Here is a 17,868-nt window from a genome sequence, read left to right as displayed (position 1 = left end):
TGCGATAATTCTCCTAACCTGCTGCGATAATTCTCCTAACCTGCTGCGATAATTCTCCTAACCTGCTGCGTTATTTCTCCTAACCTGCTACGTTAATTCTCTTAACCTGCTGTGTTAATTCTCCTAACCTGCTGCATTAGTTCTCCTAACCTGCAGCGTTAGTTCTCCTAACCTGATGCTTAAGTTCTCCTAACCTGCTACAAAAAGTAACTTCTGTCCGTAGCTGTATTCCATCTAGTCAAAACCCCTTTCAGTGGGACAGAGCAGAACAGTCTTTTAGCTGTACCACAGATCCTAGTGACCTCTTAAACCCCTCCACCTCCGCCCCCCTCCGGCCAGGATATCCCCCCAATTACAGGCCCTGTGGCCCCCAGTGGCCCCCCCCAGGACCCGGAGCTATCAGTGGTCCAGAATAAAGGTCAGTCATTACAATCACGACCCCCCCTACAGGGGAACACATGGGTCTGCTACCCAGACCTCACCCATCATAGGCTACTGGGGCTAATCAGGACTCTGTGTGTTTTAGAGAGAGTGACGCAGGCTCTTTCACAATTAACGTCAAAGCTCTGACATTGTGTGTGTGTGTGTGTGTCTCATTTGCGGGGTCACATTTGGAAGCTGTTAAGAACAAAAGGAGGGATTGAAGAAGAGGTGAAGTGGAGGAACATGGCAGGATGGGAAGGGCACAGCTGGTTCTGATGAGGGAGATCAGACACCAACCTGGTTCCGTTTACAATTTACTCCAATGAGAAGGGACAGGGTGCCCAATTACATAATGAAGAGCCAATCAGCCCCCTCTCCACAGCCCTCCAGCATGCGCTAATCAGAGGGCTTCTCAATACGACTACCTGAGGAACCGGTGTGGGCAGCAGCACCACAATCTTGTAGTGAGTGACTTCTTGTCATTGTAAGCTAGCTACATTGGTGGTAGCCGCGTTATAACAGCTTTTGGCTCTGGAGTGTCATGGCACCTACACTATATACTTCACATAATACATTACGGCACTAGTCAACTAGTTAGAATAGACTAGTAATCACTGACAGCTTTGTGATGTCTTCTGTCTGGGAGTGGAGATCTGATCACCACCCTGGGAGAAGATTAAAAGTTGAACCAGCCGAGAAGAGGGAGAGCGGCCAGAGAGAGAGAGAGAGTCAGGCTGGAGGAGCCAAACCATTTACTCCTCTCCTCACTCACTCATTTAGCTAATTGGCTTCCTCTCAGAGACCAGTGAAGCTGAAGTTCCCTTCTGGCTTCAGTGTTCAGACCCACAATGAAAGGCCTTTGTCTCCCTACATCTCTCTCTGCCTGGCTAAGGATGGGAGGATGGGCCCCGTGGCTAAATGAGTTAAAAACCTGAAGAGCCTTTAACTTCCTGCATGGGTAAAGAGACTACAGATGTTGCAGGCTCGACTGTCTTTAGATTACATGATAGAGGTTTCATCTGAAATAACCTCTTCCATCTTGTCCTACAACCTTATCTTCATCTTAGAGACATAGCTTCAGTAGAAGACTGTAGGTATTTCTGCTGAGGTCAAATCCTGTCGCTAAAGAGGCCTATCAGATGTGTCTCTCCCTATCAGATGTGTCTCTCCCTATCAGATGTGTCTCTCCCTATCAGATGTGTCTCTCCCTATCAGATGTGTCTCTCCCTGCTCCTGGGACTGTGGTGTCGTCCCGTCCGAGATTGGGCCCCACCCTTCAAACGCTGACAAGCCCTGTGGGAACAATGTTCTCATCATAATTAAATGTTCCTGCTTTTCTCTGCAGAGGGGGAGAGAGGGGGTGGTTGTTTGACAATTATGGAAACCAACAATGCAGAAAGCCGAGCCCAGCTAGCCGAGGCATAAAGTAATGCTGTTCCAACCCCCGTCGCCTCCCCCTCCTCATTCTCCAGTCGATTAATGAATTTCAAAATAAAAATGAAAGGGCATTAGGCTGTGCAATTGTGTAACCCCCCATTCTAACACTCCCACCCCCAACTTTCCTCTGCAAACCCTGAAATAAGGTGGCTATTACTGGGAGGCCCACTGAGTCATGAGTCATGACAGGCAGCCTCAGCCTGTCTCCTATACTGCCCTGATATACCACAGCCTGTCTGTCTGTCTCCTATACTGCTCTGATATACCACAGCCTGAATTAAAACATGTCTGGCAGTGTGAGAAGGCCCTTTGTTTGGTTAGATTTCATATCGCATCACAACATAAGCATCTGTTAACCTGAGATTTCTCAAAAGGAAAATGGGCACTCACGCACACTTATGTGAAATACAGATCAGTCTTTATTTTATATACTCTTTCAAGCACACACGCAGAGACACACACTCACACTCTCCGTCGCCCCACCACTCGTAGTAATCACACCACTGCTCCGAGCTACAGGGGAGAGACACATTCAGAGAGAGAGCCAGAGAGAGTGTGGCGCTGTCGTCGAGGCAATTTGTGAACTCTGACATGGGCAACCTTTAACAGCACACCCAAATATAATATAGACCATTTACAGGCATTACAGAGGAAAGGCAGCACTACACATGCAGATGGACCAGGGCTTAGGCCCAGGCCCTGCAAGAGTAACCCAATAGAGAGAGGGTATATGTGGGTTGGGGTGGGTCTGGGGGCTACATGGGCTCGGGTGGTGCAATGAGGGGGGAGGACGCGTCTGGAAAAAGGGAGAGGAGGAAGGGAGAGGGGGAAGGAGGTGGGTGAGGCTCCGGAAACAGAAATTAAAAGCCTTAAATGTCAGCTCACACAGTATTGCTTGGTGAAACAGGTCATTACTCCCCATAGTATTCACACCCTTTCACAGCATTAATAACCTGGAAAATAGTACAGCAATTGTTGGCTTCTCAATAAATAAATATGTATTTCTTAATGAACAAGTACATAATATAAGGGGGGTGGGTAGGGAGGGGTTGGCCAATGGAATACATGTAAGTCTTCCTGCTCATGATTATGATGCCTGATGCTGTCCATCACATACAGTAACAATCCTGAGCCAGGAGTTAAGTTGGAGACCACTGAAGCACAGGGGGGAAGAAGTCACAAGGCACCCCCACACACACACACCTTACACCCCCCCCCACACACACACCGTGACATCCATGACACCAGAGACCGCATGCTCCAGGATGCTCTGTGTGTCTAAGGTGGTCTCCCTTACTTGGCAGTGAGAGGGGGACAGGAGGGGCAGAGGAAAGCACAGATGGCCATGAGGCGTAAACATGTCCACTGAGACAGGTCAAAGGGAAAAGATGGAGACAGATGGTCATCATGGAGTGGAAGGCTGCCATCTTGGGTGTGTGAGCTCTCTCCCTCATGGTGGGTTAACCAGTCAGTCAGTTAGTTACCTTCCCAGTTGCTGATACTCTCTCCCTCATGGTGGGTTAACCAGTCAGTCAGTCAGTTAGTTACCTTCCCAGTTCTTTCTCCCTCATTGGGTTAACCAGTCAGTCAGTTAGTTAGTTACCTTCCCAGTTGCTGATACTCTCTCCCTCATGGTGGGTTAACCAGTCAGTCAGTCAGTTGTTCTTTTGGATACTCTCTCCCTCATGGTGGGTTAACCAGTCAGTCAGTCAGTTAGTTACCTTCCCAGTTGCTGATACTCTCTCCCTCATGGTGGGTTAACCAGTCAGTCAGTTAGTTAGTTACCTTCCCAGTTGCTGATACTCTCTCCCTCATGGTGGGTTAACCAGTCAGTCAGTTAGTTAGTTACCTTCCCAGTTGCTGACACCGCTGCTGTATATGTTACGCAGACTACCAACGCGGTTAAGTTTCCATGCTTTACATTTGGCTGCGTCCCGATGGGCAGCAGGAGGAGAGATGGAGAGACAGAAAGAAGAGACCAGAAGAAAAAGACAGGAAGAGGACAGCGTAGAAGAATGAAGACAACACAAACAGAAATAATCAAAAAACGAGAGAAAGAAACAGAAAAAAGGGAGGTACATTAGAGGGGGAGGAGTCAGGTGTAATAAACCAGAACATTAGAGGGGGAGGAGTCAGGTGTAATAAACCAGAACATTAGAGGGGGAGGAGTCAGGTGTAATAAACCAGAACATTAGAGGGGGAGGAGTCAGGTGTAATAAACCAGAACATTAGAGGGGGAGGAGTCAGGTGTAATAAACCAGAACATTAGAGGGGGAGGAGTCAGGTGTAATAAACCAGAACATTAGAGGGGGAGGAGTCAGGTGTAATAAACCAGAACATTAGAGGGGGAGGAGTCAGGTGTAATAATCCAGAACATTAGAGGGGGAGGAGTCAGGTGTAATAAACCAGAACATTAGAGGGGGAGGAGTCAGGTGTAATAAACCAGAACATTAGAGGGGGAGGAGTCAGGTGTAATAAACCAGAACATTAGAGGGGGAGGAGTCAGGTGTAATAAACCAGAACATTAAAGGGGGAGGAGTCAGGTGTAATAAACCAGAACATTAGAGGGGGAGGAGTCAGGTGTAATAAACCAGAACATTAGAGGGGGAGGAGTCAGGTGTAATAAACCAGAACATTAGAGGGGGACTTGTGTGGGAGGGGCTAAGGTGAGTTGCCGTGACAAATCAAAAGTCAGCAGAAGAAGCAGGAATAGTTGAAGCTGAACAGTACTGCCATAAGATGATACACAGAGACTTCTTATTTACCATGACAACCTAGCAGCGGCATGTGCACAGAATGGAAACGCCAAAAATATATAGAACAAGTAAAATAGAAATGGTATTAAAAATGGAGGTAAAATAAAAACAAGCTAAGAAAAGGTTATCAGAGGGGGGTAGAGGGGTAAAATGTTCCCATCTCCCTCTGAAGTTGTTCAGGTCCTGGACTATGTGCCCTCTGCTTTCACCTCCTATAATGAGGTACATACTCCACTCTTTAAATACACGCGTATTCCCCCTCACAGCCCGCGCCGACGCTGCTGTTATTTTCCCAACATCCCCCGAGGCTACGGAGAACATTTGTCACACAACGATCCCAGAAGAGAAAATACATCCATTCACCGGTCCCCCACTACTGCATAAGAAAGGTAACAGTTTGGTAATGGGTGTGTGAGGTGTAAATGTTACACTGCTTGTACGAGCCTCGGCCTTATTGCCCTTCAAGGCGCTATTTTCCACACACAGGAATCTGGAGCAATCAAAAAGAAATACCCCAATATATGTTCAAGTAATTTACGTCTGCACCCACACACTCTAGTGTCTGTGTGTGTGCGTGCGTGCGTGTGTGTGTGTGTGTGTGTGTGTGTGTGTGTGTGTGTGTGACGTCTAAAATATGTGGATCCTTTGTACATTGGGTCCTTTGTACATCCAACGAATTCTGCTCTTCTGCATGGGAAACAACCTGGGACCTCTAACAATTTGACCTTTGGTGTCACACCTGCTGGACCTCTATGGCTACAAAGTGACCTTAATTATCTTCCATTTTAAGGAATTCACCAAATCGTTTCAGCAGACACACCTACCCTCTAAGGCAGGGTTCTTCAATTCCGGTCCTGGAGGGCCGAAACACTTCTGTTTTTTATTTCTACCTGGTAGTTAATTGCACTCACCTGGTGTCCCAGGTCTGAATTAGCCCCTGATTAGAAGGAGAGGATGAAAAACAGAGGTGTTTCGGCCCTCCAGGACCGGAATTGAAGAACCCTGCTCTAAGGGCTAAATGATAGATGCATCAAGACGCTTCAGTCACAACCCAGACCACACCTACTTCTGCTCTCTTCAACAACCTGTGTGGAATGAATCCCCCAATCACCCAGTCTGCTATCTAACCACCTGATCCTTTGATCCCATATCAGATCATAGAGAGCGTTTTGTCCTGACTAACATCCTTCTCCTCTCCAGGAATGCCTCTTTCTCACTCCAGGAGGGAGGGCTCTGCAGCTGGTCTGCTGCGCTGTGTGAGGCCCCATCTCCACCGCCCATCTCAAAGGGGCTACACGGGGGCTTTCATGTCCCCAGTCTCCCATCTGAGGGGGGCCACAGGGAGGCTTTCATGTCCCAAGTCTCGAATCTGAGGGCCAACTTCGGTATCTCCAGCAGGCTCGCGGTCAGATCCCCTTTCAAAGGTCCTGCGCCGCGAGGAGTCGGACCCCCGTGCTGTAGTGTAGGTAACCAGGGGGTGCTAGGTAACGAGCTAACGAGGTGCGCTTACAGAGAGACAGTTAATTGTGGTGCTGTGATCGACGGAGCACACAGAGAAAGAGTGATACACCTGAATCAGGTGGCTGTGGTCTAAGGCACTGCATCGCAGTGCTAACTGTGCCACTAGAGATCCTGGTTCGAATCCAGGCTCTGTCGCAGCCGGCCGCGACTGGGAGACTCATGGGCGGCGCACAATTGGCCCAGCGTCGTCCAGGGTAGGGGAGGGAATGGCCGGCAGGGATGTAGCTCAGTTGAAAGAGCATGGCGTTTGCAACGCCAGGGTTGTGGGTTCGATTCCCATGGGGGGCCAGTATAAAAAATAAAACAAATAAAAAAATGTATTTACTAACTGTAAGTCGCTCTGGATAAGAGCGTCTGCTAAATGACTAAAATGTAAATGTAATGTAATGTAAATGTAAATGAGAGGAAAGAGGGACGGAGGGGTAGAGATTAGGGGGTCTCCACGCGTCAAGCACAATGGGGGGGGGTGGGTCTGGCTCAGTGGCAGGAAGAAAGGAAAAATCCTGAAGTATCCCTTTAAGTTCACACACACACACACACACACGGAAAGCATGGTGAGTAAAATGTTATATATTTTTTATGTATATTTACTGAAATCTGAAAGGGAAAGAAAACAGAAGAAAAGAGAGACATGGAGAGATGAAAGAGAGAGAGATATGGAGAGATGAAAAAGAGATATGGAGAGATGAAAGAGAGAGATATGGAGAGATGAAAGAGAGATATGGAGAGATGAAAAAGAGATATGGAGAGATGAAAGAGAGAGATATGGAGAGATGAAAGAGAGAGATATGGAGAGATGAAAGAGATATGGAGAGATGAAAGATAGATATGGAGAGATGAAAGAGATATGCAAGCGAGAGAGATATGGAGAGATGAGAGAGATAGATATGGAGAGATGAAAGAGATAGATATGGAGAGATGAAAGAGATATGGAGAGATGCAAGCGAGAGAGATATGGAGAGATGAGATATATGGAGAGATGAAAGAGATATGGAGAGATGCAAGCGAAAGATATGGAGAGATGCAAGCGAGAGAGATATGGAGAGATGAGAGAGATATGGAGAGATGAAAGGGAGATATGGAGAGATGAAAGAGAGATATGGAGAGATGAAAGAGAGAGAGAGACATGGAGAGATGAACGAGAGAGAGATGGAGAGATGAAAGGGTAGAGAGTGAGGGGTAGTCCGAGTGACGTATAACTTCACGGTGGCCCTACCTGGGCTAAAGGAGAGGGAGCGGTGAGGGTGCGGACGGAGCAGTGTGGAGCAGAGGGCGGCCCGCCTCGGCCCCTCACCTCATGAATAACGGGTGTGTGTGACAGGCTGATACTTCATCGGGGCCGTGGTGTGACAGGCGTCGAGCGGCCCCACGCTGTCGCGCGGTGCTTAATGGCTAAATTGGGAGACTGTAACTAATCGCTTATTGAATAATGAAAGTGCCACAGCTGATAAAAGATTTCAATACAGTGGATTATTTATAATATTTCACTTAAGTGCCCCGCTGACGAATGAGGCGAAGGGGCTGCACAGAGGCCGGCTGGCTGGGGGAGCGTCTCACAATGGTTGGGGGCTGTAGGAAGCACACTCTGGCCTAAAACATTTTTTGAATAAAGTGTGTGTGTGTGTGTGGGGGGGACAAGGAATAATCAAATCAAATCAAATTGTATTTGTCACACGCTTCGTAAACAACAGGTGTAGACTAACAGTGAAATGCCTACAATGGGCCCTTCCCAACAATGCAGAGAGAAAAAAATTATAACAAAAGGAATAAATACACTGGGATGATGGTGTTGATGTGAGCCATGACCAGCCTTTCAGAGCATATCATGGCTATAGATGTGAGTGCTATGGGGCGATAGTCATTTAGACAGGTTATCTTAGTGTTCTTGGGCACAGGGACTATGGTGGTCTGCTTGAAACATGTAGGTATTACAGACTGGATCAGGGAGAGGTTGAACATGTCAGCAAATGCTCTGAGTACCTGTCCTGGTAATCCTTCTGACCCTGTGGCCTTGTGAATGTTAACCTGTTTAAAGGTCTTACTCACATCGGCTACAGAGAGCGTGATCACACAGTTGTCCGGATCAGCTGGTGCTCTCTTGGTTCAGTGTTGCTTGCCTCGAAGCGAGCATTGATGGTATTTAGCTCGTCTGGTAGATGAAAACTCTCTTGATAAATAGTGTGGTCTACAGCTTATCATGAGGTATTCTAACTCAGGGGGGGAGAACCTCGAGACTTCCTTAATATTAGATATTGCGCACAAGCTGTTGTTAACAAAGAGACACACACACCCTTCCCTGAGCTCTCCCGATGTCACCGTTCTGTTCTGCCGATGTATAGAAAAACCATCTAGGTTTATATTTACCATATCCTTGTTCAGCCACGACTCAGAGAAACATAGGATATTACAGTTCTTCAGATCACGTTGATAGGACAGTCTCGAACGGCGCTCATCCAGTTTATTCTCCAGTGATTGCACGTTCGCCAATAGAACGGAGGGTAGAGGTGGTTTATCCACTCTCTGACGTCGTCTCGTCATGTATCCCGCACGCCGGCCTCTATAGCACTGTCTCCTCCTCCTTCGAGCCTGGTCCGGCATGATCAATATGTCTTTTGCCTCGTCCTAATCGAAGTTAGTGATCGCTGTTCTGATGTCCAGAAGCTCTTTTCGGTCATTTGAAAACGATGGCGGAAACATTACGTACCAAAAAAATACACAAAATAGCACAGGTGGTCAGAAGCCCATAAAATGGCTGCTATTCCCTCCAGCGCCATTCTAACTATGAAGGAGATTGGATGAATATTAAATCAGTTTTAAGAGTGAAGATACGGACCAGTCTCTGGACGCCTTTGGTAGTTTCATAAAGCCCACTGGGTGCTACAATGATTTCAAACGGCGCCAGGTCACTCACTCACGACAAACACGCATGAGCAGCACACATAGTAAGTTCAATTAATTTCCTACATTCAACACCGCCTGTTTGCAAGCTAGGTGAAATATATTACACATCCAGCCCCTACATTATAATGTCCCATTCCCAGTAACGTCTATGTGCTCCAGTATTCCTCCCAGTCCCAGCCAGCCAGCCAGGCAGACAGGAGAGGAGATGGAGTGACCCCAGACAGAGACAGAGACAGGCACTTGTCTTGTCAGCCACTTGATTTCCTCTGATGGAAGTGCTACACATTACATCACACATTACATCACACATCTGCTACCAACTCTGCATCTGTTCCACTCCCATTCACAATGGTGTGTGTCGTTATGTGTGTGTGTGTGTGTGTGTGTGTGTGTGTGTGTGTGTGTGTGTGTGTGTGTGTGTGTGTGTGTGTGAGGATGCATCAGTGTGTTTGATACCCCAAGACAGCGTATTTGAGTGTATAAACACCTGTGTATCCACGAGTAAACATCTGTGTAAACGTGTGTGTTTAAGAGCAATCCATTCAGTGCCATTCATTGTGACAGAGTACTATGTGTCATGTTAACTATTAGCAGTGCTGAAAACCCACATCAGACAGACAGACAGACAGACAGACAGACAGACAGACAGACAGACAGACAGACAGACAGACAGACAGACAGAGAGGAGGAATGAGAGAACAGAATGAAGAACCCCCTTCCACAGGCAGAGTGACGTCAGGGGGCTCGTGGGAAGACATGGCTGCGTTTCCCATACCTGTTCCTACGGCAACATTCAGTGCCTTATCATATTCAAAGTTGTTATTTCATTCATTTATCGTACCATTTATTTATCCAGTTTAATATCATTGGAATAAAATCTCTTTAAAAGAGTTACCTGGTCCAAGACAGCTAAAGGGTAAGCCGACTCAGATACTAAGCCATCACTGAGAATCATTAGTTATCTAAAATCAATAGATTAATCATAGTTTTGTGCTTCTTAGGTTTGTTGCTCCATTCTTTTCCAGACTCATTCACTCAACAGCAGAGCAGCTTAGAGCCTAGGACCCAGTTAGTGTATAGCCTAGGTGTTAGTTAGCTAGGGGGAGCGTTTCAGCAGGCGGACCAGGGCTGGAAAACGGAGAGGGGAGGGGAGATGGCGTTACCTTCCGCAGTACCAGAGAGGCCGTCAGCTTTGAAGTTGCTGGTGCTCTTCTTCCGGCGGTGCTTCTTGCGGTTGGCGTGCGGCGAGGGGGGCGGGTCCATCTTAGGGCTGGTGGTGTTGGAGATGGAGGGGCTGGAGCACACAGAGTCTCCCAGGCCAGTGTCTACAGGGAGGGAGACAGTTAGATAGTTAGATAATACTGCTTCTCTACAACAAGTCAAAAGCCTTTAAAATGGGCCTACATTTATTTATTTTATTTATTTTAGGATAAAAAAACAACTTTATTTTCATGTAGATGAACTTTAACCTAATAGCGGGAGTGTTTAGTAATGATTATAAGCAGTTGTTTTGCTAACTTAGTCTATGAAACTTTCTGGAGCAACTAATCTGCTAGATGCGCGGGGGTGTTGAGCGCTATAGGCTGTGGCACTTTGATGTGTGGGCTTTCTTTTACACACCTTTTCATTGCTTGCTAGTAAATCAATGAAATCAGTCTTTTAAAGTCTGACTATTCATTAATTATTCAACAGCAGTGGACAAGGTTGTTCTGGCACTGAGGACTACAATGCACTAATGTTGTGTTAAACGGACAATCTGACAATCCTGTCCAACCTGGCATGGTACAGTATCATTTGAATATTTTCTTAATTTATAGACTAATCAACGCTGATCAGGCCCGGTCCTGGTCGATATGGCGCCCTAGGCGAGACAACAACAAAAAAATGACGCCCTCCTATCTCCGCAAAGTAGAATAGTAGCCTAGGCTATACAGTGTCGGCCCATAATGCTCTTTTATGAATGCACATGTGGTAACCTACTGTTTGTAAAACGGGCAATATAATCCCTGTCATTTGGTTACATTAGTTTCTGTTAATGCATGTATTAATTACAGTCATTTACCATTCTCATTCTCGGAGTTGAAACGCTGTTAGCAGGGTTCACAATCTGCTACACTTGTGAGAAACAAGTTGTGGGTTATTTCATACCATCATTTAGGCACCTCATGTGTCTGGTTTCTCTGTCCTGTTAATGTTGACAGAGTGCACACGCCTGAGCACGCATAGAAGTACCTGGCCTGCTTCTCGCAAATGTCAAATGTAGGAAAGGGCCCATTTGGGGATGTCTGATTTCCGATAGTCTTAACTTACCACCATCAATAAAGCTGAGCTTCTTTACCTCATACAGCAAGTCAGGAAGTTTATTTAAAAAAAAAATGTATAAATGTTTTTACATACAATTATTATAATAGTTCCTCACAGCATTTGAAAAATCTTTCCAACACTCTCCCCCTCGATAATCAGAGTCTCTGATAAATAGACTATGGACATGTTGCATGTATTTGTTTCTATTGTAACGATTGTCCGTTTCATCTTCATACTATAGCATAGCTGTCCCCTTCATACTGTCCTGGTCAATTCATTATCTTATAGCCTACTTTCTGAAAGCCTTAGGTAGGCCTAGATTTTTAATACGTTTTAAGGAAAGGAGAAATATTTGCTTGTGTCTGACATATGCTGGTGGCTTTGATTGACGGGTGTGTGTGTGTGAGTTGGCTGATTCTCTCTACAGGCCTATATGCATGTTTCCTAAACCAGCCTGTCTGGTCTCCATCGCTTTAATAAGAATCAAACGCTCCTGTCATGATTTCATCTTGTAAAAGGTCTATTTTCAGTAGCTCAGACTACATTATTTCTCTCATTACGCCGTCCTCTCTCTGAAGAACATATGCCACTGCCATCGAATGACCGCAGCAGCAGGGTTTGTGACGTTATGCAAATACTTTGGGAAAAGTGGGAGAAACCCATCGGAGTTCGTTTGAATGGTTTTGCGCGTCGAAATAGGATCTGTATAAAAAAATATATATGCAGAAAAGCCGCAGACAAGGACGGCATCTTTATTTACACTCCTTTAATGTTGCGTCAATACAAAAACGAGACAGATCCTCTTCAACCTGGCATTTCTTCATTTGGTTCATATTTATAACTAATAACCTGAATAATGAAATGCCATGATAATAACTAAGTGTAGGGAAACAGTGATACAGGAGCTGAGCGTGGATGTATCCAGCTAGAGGAAACAGTGATACAGGAGCTGAGCGTGGATGTATCCAGCTAGAGGAAGCAGTGATACAGGAGCTGAGTGTGGATGTATCCAGCTAGAGGAAGCAGTGATACAGGAGCTGAGTGTGGATGTATCCAGCTAGAGGAAGCAGTGATACAGGAGCTGAGTGTGGATATATCCAGCTAGAGGAAGCAGTGATACAGGAGCTGAGCGTGGATGTATCCAGCTAGAGGAAGCAGTGATACAGGAGCTGAGTGTGGATGTATCCAGCTAGAGGAAGCAGTGATACAGGAGCTGAGTGTGGATGTGTCCAGCTAGAGGAAGCAGTGATACAGGAGCTGAGTGTGGATGTGTCCAGCTAGAGGAAGCAGTGATACAGGAGCTGAGTGTGGATATATCCAGCTAGAGGAAGCAGTGATACAGGAGCTGAGTGTGGATGTGTCCAGCTAGAGGAAGCAGTGATACAGGAGCTGTGTGGAGCCATTCGTAGCAGTCAGTGGATGAAGCTGCCATTCATTTGGCTGGCTGTTCTCCTCTGCCTTCCCTGGCTGGCTGGCCCAGGATATCAGGCTAGGAGGCGACAAGCCGCTTCACTTTTCATGCACTGAGCTGACAGCTGTGACTAGCGGCGGAATAAAATAACATTCAGCTCCCATCAATATCAGCGTGGGCGGCGGGACTGATGTGGACAGGGGGGTTGGAGGGGAGGGGGTGCTGGCACGGTGACTGTAGCGCCTGCTGCCCAGAACAGAACAGACAGCCTCAAGGACAGACATAACTTATTGGACTATCGTTTAGTCTCAGCTCAAGTGGAAAACGTGACAACTTATCTCTGCTGACAAGATGCCATCCCAGAGCGCACAATTAACCGCCCGGGATTAACAGACCTCACATCTGCAACCCCTCCTCCCTCTCCTCACCCGTGTCTCCCCCCGTCCCAGCCTCCCCCTCCTCTCTCTACATCACTACCTTCACATATCACACTACCCCCCCCTCCCTCCCTCCCTCCCTCCCTCCCTCGCGGCATCCTCCATATCTCTCTACGTTCATCCCTCCAAGTCTTCCTTGTTCTTGTTCTGTGAGCTAGCCTGTGTCTCTTCTCCTTCACTAAACTCTGGTATCTCCTGGACATAAAGAGAGGTTCATTGAGACACTGTATCCTGAAATCTGACCATATATATATTGTGCACTTTGATAGCGTGATAACATGGTTGCTCACAATGTAAAGAGCTTTGTGATTTCTGTCTGTAAATGAAAAGCGCTCTACAAATGAAATGTATTATTATTAACAGTAAATACATAATAATATCCCAGCCTTGAGTGAGAAGCGGTCTTCACTAGTTACCACAGCCACTAAGTCATAATTATGGCTAAACCCCGCCTATGACTACAATTTAACTTCTTAAAATCTGATTTGAAACCTAACCTTAAACACACTGCTAACCTTATACCTAACCTTAAATGAAGACCAAAAAGCTATTTTGGTGGATGTGGTAACCGTGTGAAGCAGACCAACTCTGAGTGAGGATAGTAAACAGGAAGTGGAGGTAAAGTGACTTCCTGTCTTTCGGCTACTTTACGGTGGAAGATCAGAGGGTGGGCGTGCGGCTCCTGAGGCACGGCATTCCAAAGCCTGGTCTGCCAAATCAAAGACACCTGCTGCAGCCCCTCCCCCCCACACACTGGGCTCTTTCACAGGATCACCGCACCACACACACTCACACAAACTCCAAATAAGTGTCTTCCTGTTTCCAGTGTCCGAAAACACACAGGACCACAGGCAAAAGATTCAGATAACTGAAACACTGAGATATCCTGACAGGACTGTCATTTTAAAGCCTATCACACATTCAAGTGAAACACTGGGGTCAACTGAGATATCCTGACAGAACTGTCATTTTAAAGCCTATCACACATTCAAGTGAAACACTGGGGTCAACTGAGATAACCTGACAGGACTGTCATTTTAAAGCCTATCACCCAATCAAGCTATGAAAGGTAGTGGAAACGTTATTGTTAGCCACTGTAAGAGGAACTTGGACAGGGGAAACCTGGGAACAGGGCTGCTCCTGCGTGTGCATTCCTGAGCTGAAGGAGGAAGATGTCAGGGACGCCCCCCAGCCACGGAGGAATGAAAATAGGAACGCTATGTTAGTCAGCGGGTTGGAGGTTGGAGCGACCGTGGGCCTCGACCATCTCAGTCCAGCGAGCCATTAGCCCCACAGCAAGCTCCCTGAGTGGGGAGAAACGCTAGCTCGCTCCCCCTAGCCCCCTACTCCCTGGTTCATCCCCCGTGGCTCCTACAGGCCTGGAGGTGTCTACAGAACAACAGCCTCGTAATGAAAAAGACACTCATTAGTCTTACTGCTCTCATGGTTCCATCATTAAGGGGAAAAGGCAACTAAATGCAGAGAGGATAAAGGGGTGTGTTTGCTGAGAGTAGCTAACAGACCAGAGGCCATAGATGTCACAGTCATCCAATTTAAAAACTGTGGAGAAAGGGAGACATATCCACACACTAACAGCCCTGCAGCTGTCCTCTCCCGTCCTCAGCTCTACTTACTGGCTACAGGGGTTCTAGTGTGTGGACGTCTTCATCTCTTCCCTCCTTGACCAATAGGACTCATTACTGTCTGTGGAGCACCATCAAACTCTAGGTCCCTTCTCCCTACCCAGCCCAGCTCTAACCGGGCCCATGACATTCTAAAACTACCGGCCTTGACTGAAGGGACTTGTCTTCCTGTGAACCATCACGTCAACTAATTAATATTACACACGAGTGTACAGGAGAAAATAATGTGATCTGATTAAAAACAGGCAGGTAGCTAACTTACACAACGCCCGGTGCAAAAGGTATGGGGTTAAGATGAAGGGTTAATATGAAAACTGTCTCCAAGCAGCAGAGACCTCAGAGTCTGGTCTGTTGTTCAGACACACAGAAGAGCACAAATAGCAGCAAGCCGTTTAGAAGCCGACGGCCACAACAGAACAACTCATTACAAAGACGTCCTCCTTTTATTTCCCCGAGAGCTATCTCCCATCCTATAGGTTCTCTCATTGGGCTGGGCTCTGGGGGCAGAAGGTGACGAGTTCTCAGGCCCTGGAGCCACTAGTCACCTAGTCATACAGCTATCACAACTCATCCCAGTCACGGCACAGAGGAGAGAGTGGAGGGGAACCTCGTTAAGGCTCGTTAAGGGGCTGGGTAAGGCTCGTTAAGGAGCTGGGTAAAGGTTATTTATATAAAGAGAGGCTGAGGGGCCGTGATGCTTTCAGACAAGCTCAGAACAGAGTTCTCAACGCCTCCAGGACCCCAACATCCACACACACAGTTATACACAGACACACACACACACACACTAAGTACACACATTTTATTTTAGATATGCATAAATGAATTCTGTGATATAATGGGAATTGTAAAAATATTCAGATTTGAATATGGTGTTGATTAGCTGGATTAAACAGAAGCTTTGTTAAACTGACAGATGTCAACCTCCATCATATACCCAATCTACAGATGTCAATCACGCTCATTCTATTTTGGGGGTTAAAAATAAAAAGGTTTGTGTTTATAGATAAATGGCCTTACAGAAATGTCTGTACAAATAAAAGTTGAGTGAAATTGAACTGACTTGTATAAGCTGCCCACAGTTGGCTAAAGGAGAGACCGAGGTGACGGAAGGGTGCTAGTGTGGGCCTCAGCTGTGTGTGCATTGAGGCCCCTGGGAGCCAATGCGTTTAGAGGCGTTTCACAACTTTAAACGTTATTTCAGGAGAGCAGCGATGGGCCACCGGGGCCAACACACACAGGGCACCTGTCACTCAGACTCATCGTCACGGCGATGCACCCTCGATCCGACAGCTGTCAGTCTCAGCGTGTGGCAGAGAGTGTGTGGCTGTGTGTGTGTGGCTGTGTATGTGTGTGTCCAAGACCAGAGCATGTACACACACACACACACACACCAGATCCCCCAGTGCTTGTGAGGATAAATGTGTTCTTGCTAATGTGTGTCTCTGAGTAACCATTAGCTTGATAAACAGTTAAGACAGTATTAGGGGCCTGGCAGGCAGATCAATGGAGGACAAATGAAAGGCCCAGAGGAAGAGGAGAAGGGCCCCCCTGCGGAGCTCCGCTCTCAGGCTGCCTGTACTAAGGCAGGCTCCCCACCGTGGAGCTCCATGTCAGAGCTCATCTGGGGCCCATGGAGAGGCGGAAAGAAAAGTCTGGGTTCGTTAATGGTGTGTGTTTCCTCATACCTGTGCTGACTCCTGAGTTGGCGATGACGGTGGCCTCGCTCCATTGGTCGGCGGAGGAGACTGAGTAGGATCTCTGGTGCATGCCGTCACCACGACTGTTAAAGGACACCAAGCTGATCCCACTGGCCATCTGAGAGGTAGACAAACTACTGGTCACAGAGCCTGATGGGGGGGAGGAGAGGAGAGGAGAGGAGAGGAGAGGAGAGGAGAGGAGAGGAGAGGAGAGGAGAGAGAGAGAGAGAGAGAGAGAGAGGAAGGAGTGTCTATCAGTCAGTTGTCAAACTGTTTTCTTTTCTTGAATATTCCATAACTTTACTGAAACCAACTCAAGGACGTTTACATTAGAAAGAAAAGCGCTCAGTTGTCCTTCGTCTACAATAAGGGCCAACTGGCAACACAACAACATGAATAAAGAAATCCTGATCATACACCACTGGCTATAGAAGAAGACAAAACCACTAATAAAGCAAGTTGAACCTCGACCCCGAAGCAAACAACACAATGGATTGAGCCATGTCTACTGCAATAGGCCACAACACAGGGGACATTGTAAGGGTGCGCTCTCACTGTGGCCCCTGGCTCCATACATATCTGGCTGTGCTGTGCTGGGGGCTCCACATTAAGCATTAGCATTATAATACACTAATGTGACCGTAAACAGAGCCGAACAGAGCGGAGCGCTCATTTACCGCAGTCAATTACCCCAGTGCAGTGTGTGTGTGTACTCAGTGTGGAGCTGGGGCTGGATGTGATGAGAGTAGCGCCACCTTAGCCCAGAGCCTAAAGCTGCTGCTGTTGCTATGATACACACTGATACAGTACACTCTGACCCCGTGGAGACATGACCAAGAAGCCCTGGATTGGTAAACATACTAAACACACACACATGTACAGACACATGCCTGTACAGGAGTCACACACACATCCACACAAACGGATCATAAAAGGAGCCCGCTGCTTAAATCAAACCCTTGAGTTGCCAGAGCTTTCATGGCCTAACAGCTGAGTGAATCATTTGTCTTATCCTCTCCTCCGTCTCCCTCCTCTTTCTCTCATTACAGCTCATTTCTGGAGCTGCCTGAGTGGAGAGACGACTCTGATTGCATTAATATTCATGACAGTAATTAGTACATGTATTATGGGTCACTGAATATTCATGCTATTAGTTTGGTCCTCCTGGAGCTGTGCGTGTGTGTGTGGGTGTGTCTGTGTGCGTGTGTGTGTGGGTGTGTCTGTGTGCGTGTGTGTGTGGGTGTGTCTGTGTGCGTGTGTGTGTTCATCCCCTCAACAGTATGGTTTATGGTCCATTGTTGGACTCTTTGTTGAAGGTAAAATGACAACAAAATA

General features: G+C 47.0%; 1 protein-coding gene across 1 annotated transcript in view; it reads right to left on the bottom strand.

Moving 5' to 3' along the window:
- The window catches only part of agap1 (ArfGAP with GTPase domain, ankyrin repeat and PH domain 1), a 173,728-nt gene that overhangs the window by 33,437 nt on the left and 122,423 nt on the right, over positions 1–17,868 (bottom strand). Inside the window, 2 exon segments of the mRNA XM_041888884.2 lie at positions 10,202–10,363; positions 16,522–16,683. Coding sequence (XP_041744818.2) covers positions 10,202–10,363; positions 16,522–16,683 — 324 coding nt within the window.

The sequence above is a fragment of the Coregonus clupeaformis genome, chromosome 35, assembly GCF_020615455.1.
Source record: "Coregonus clupeaformis isolate EN_2021a chromosome 35, ASM2061545v1, whole genome shotgun sequence".
NCBI classification, from domain to species: Eukaryota; Metazoa; Chordata; class Actinopteri; order Salmoniformes; family Salmonidae; genus Coregonus; species Coregonus clupeaformis.
The sequence above is the reverse complement of the archived record's forward strand: the minus strand, read 5'-3'. Positions and strand labels throughout refer to the sequence as shown.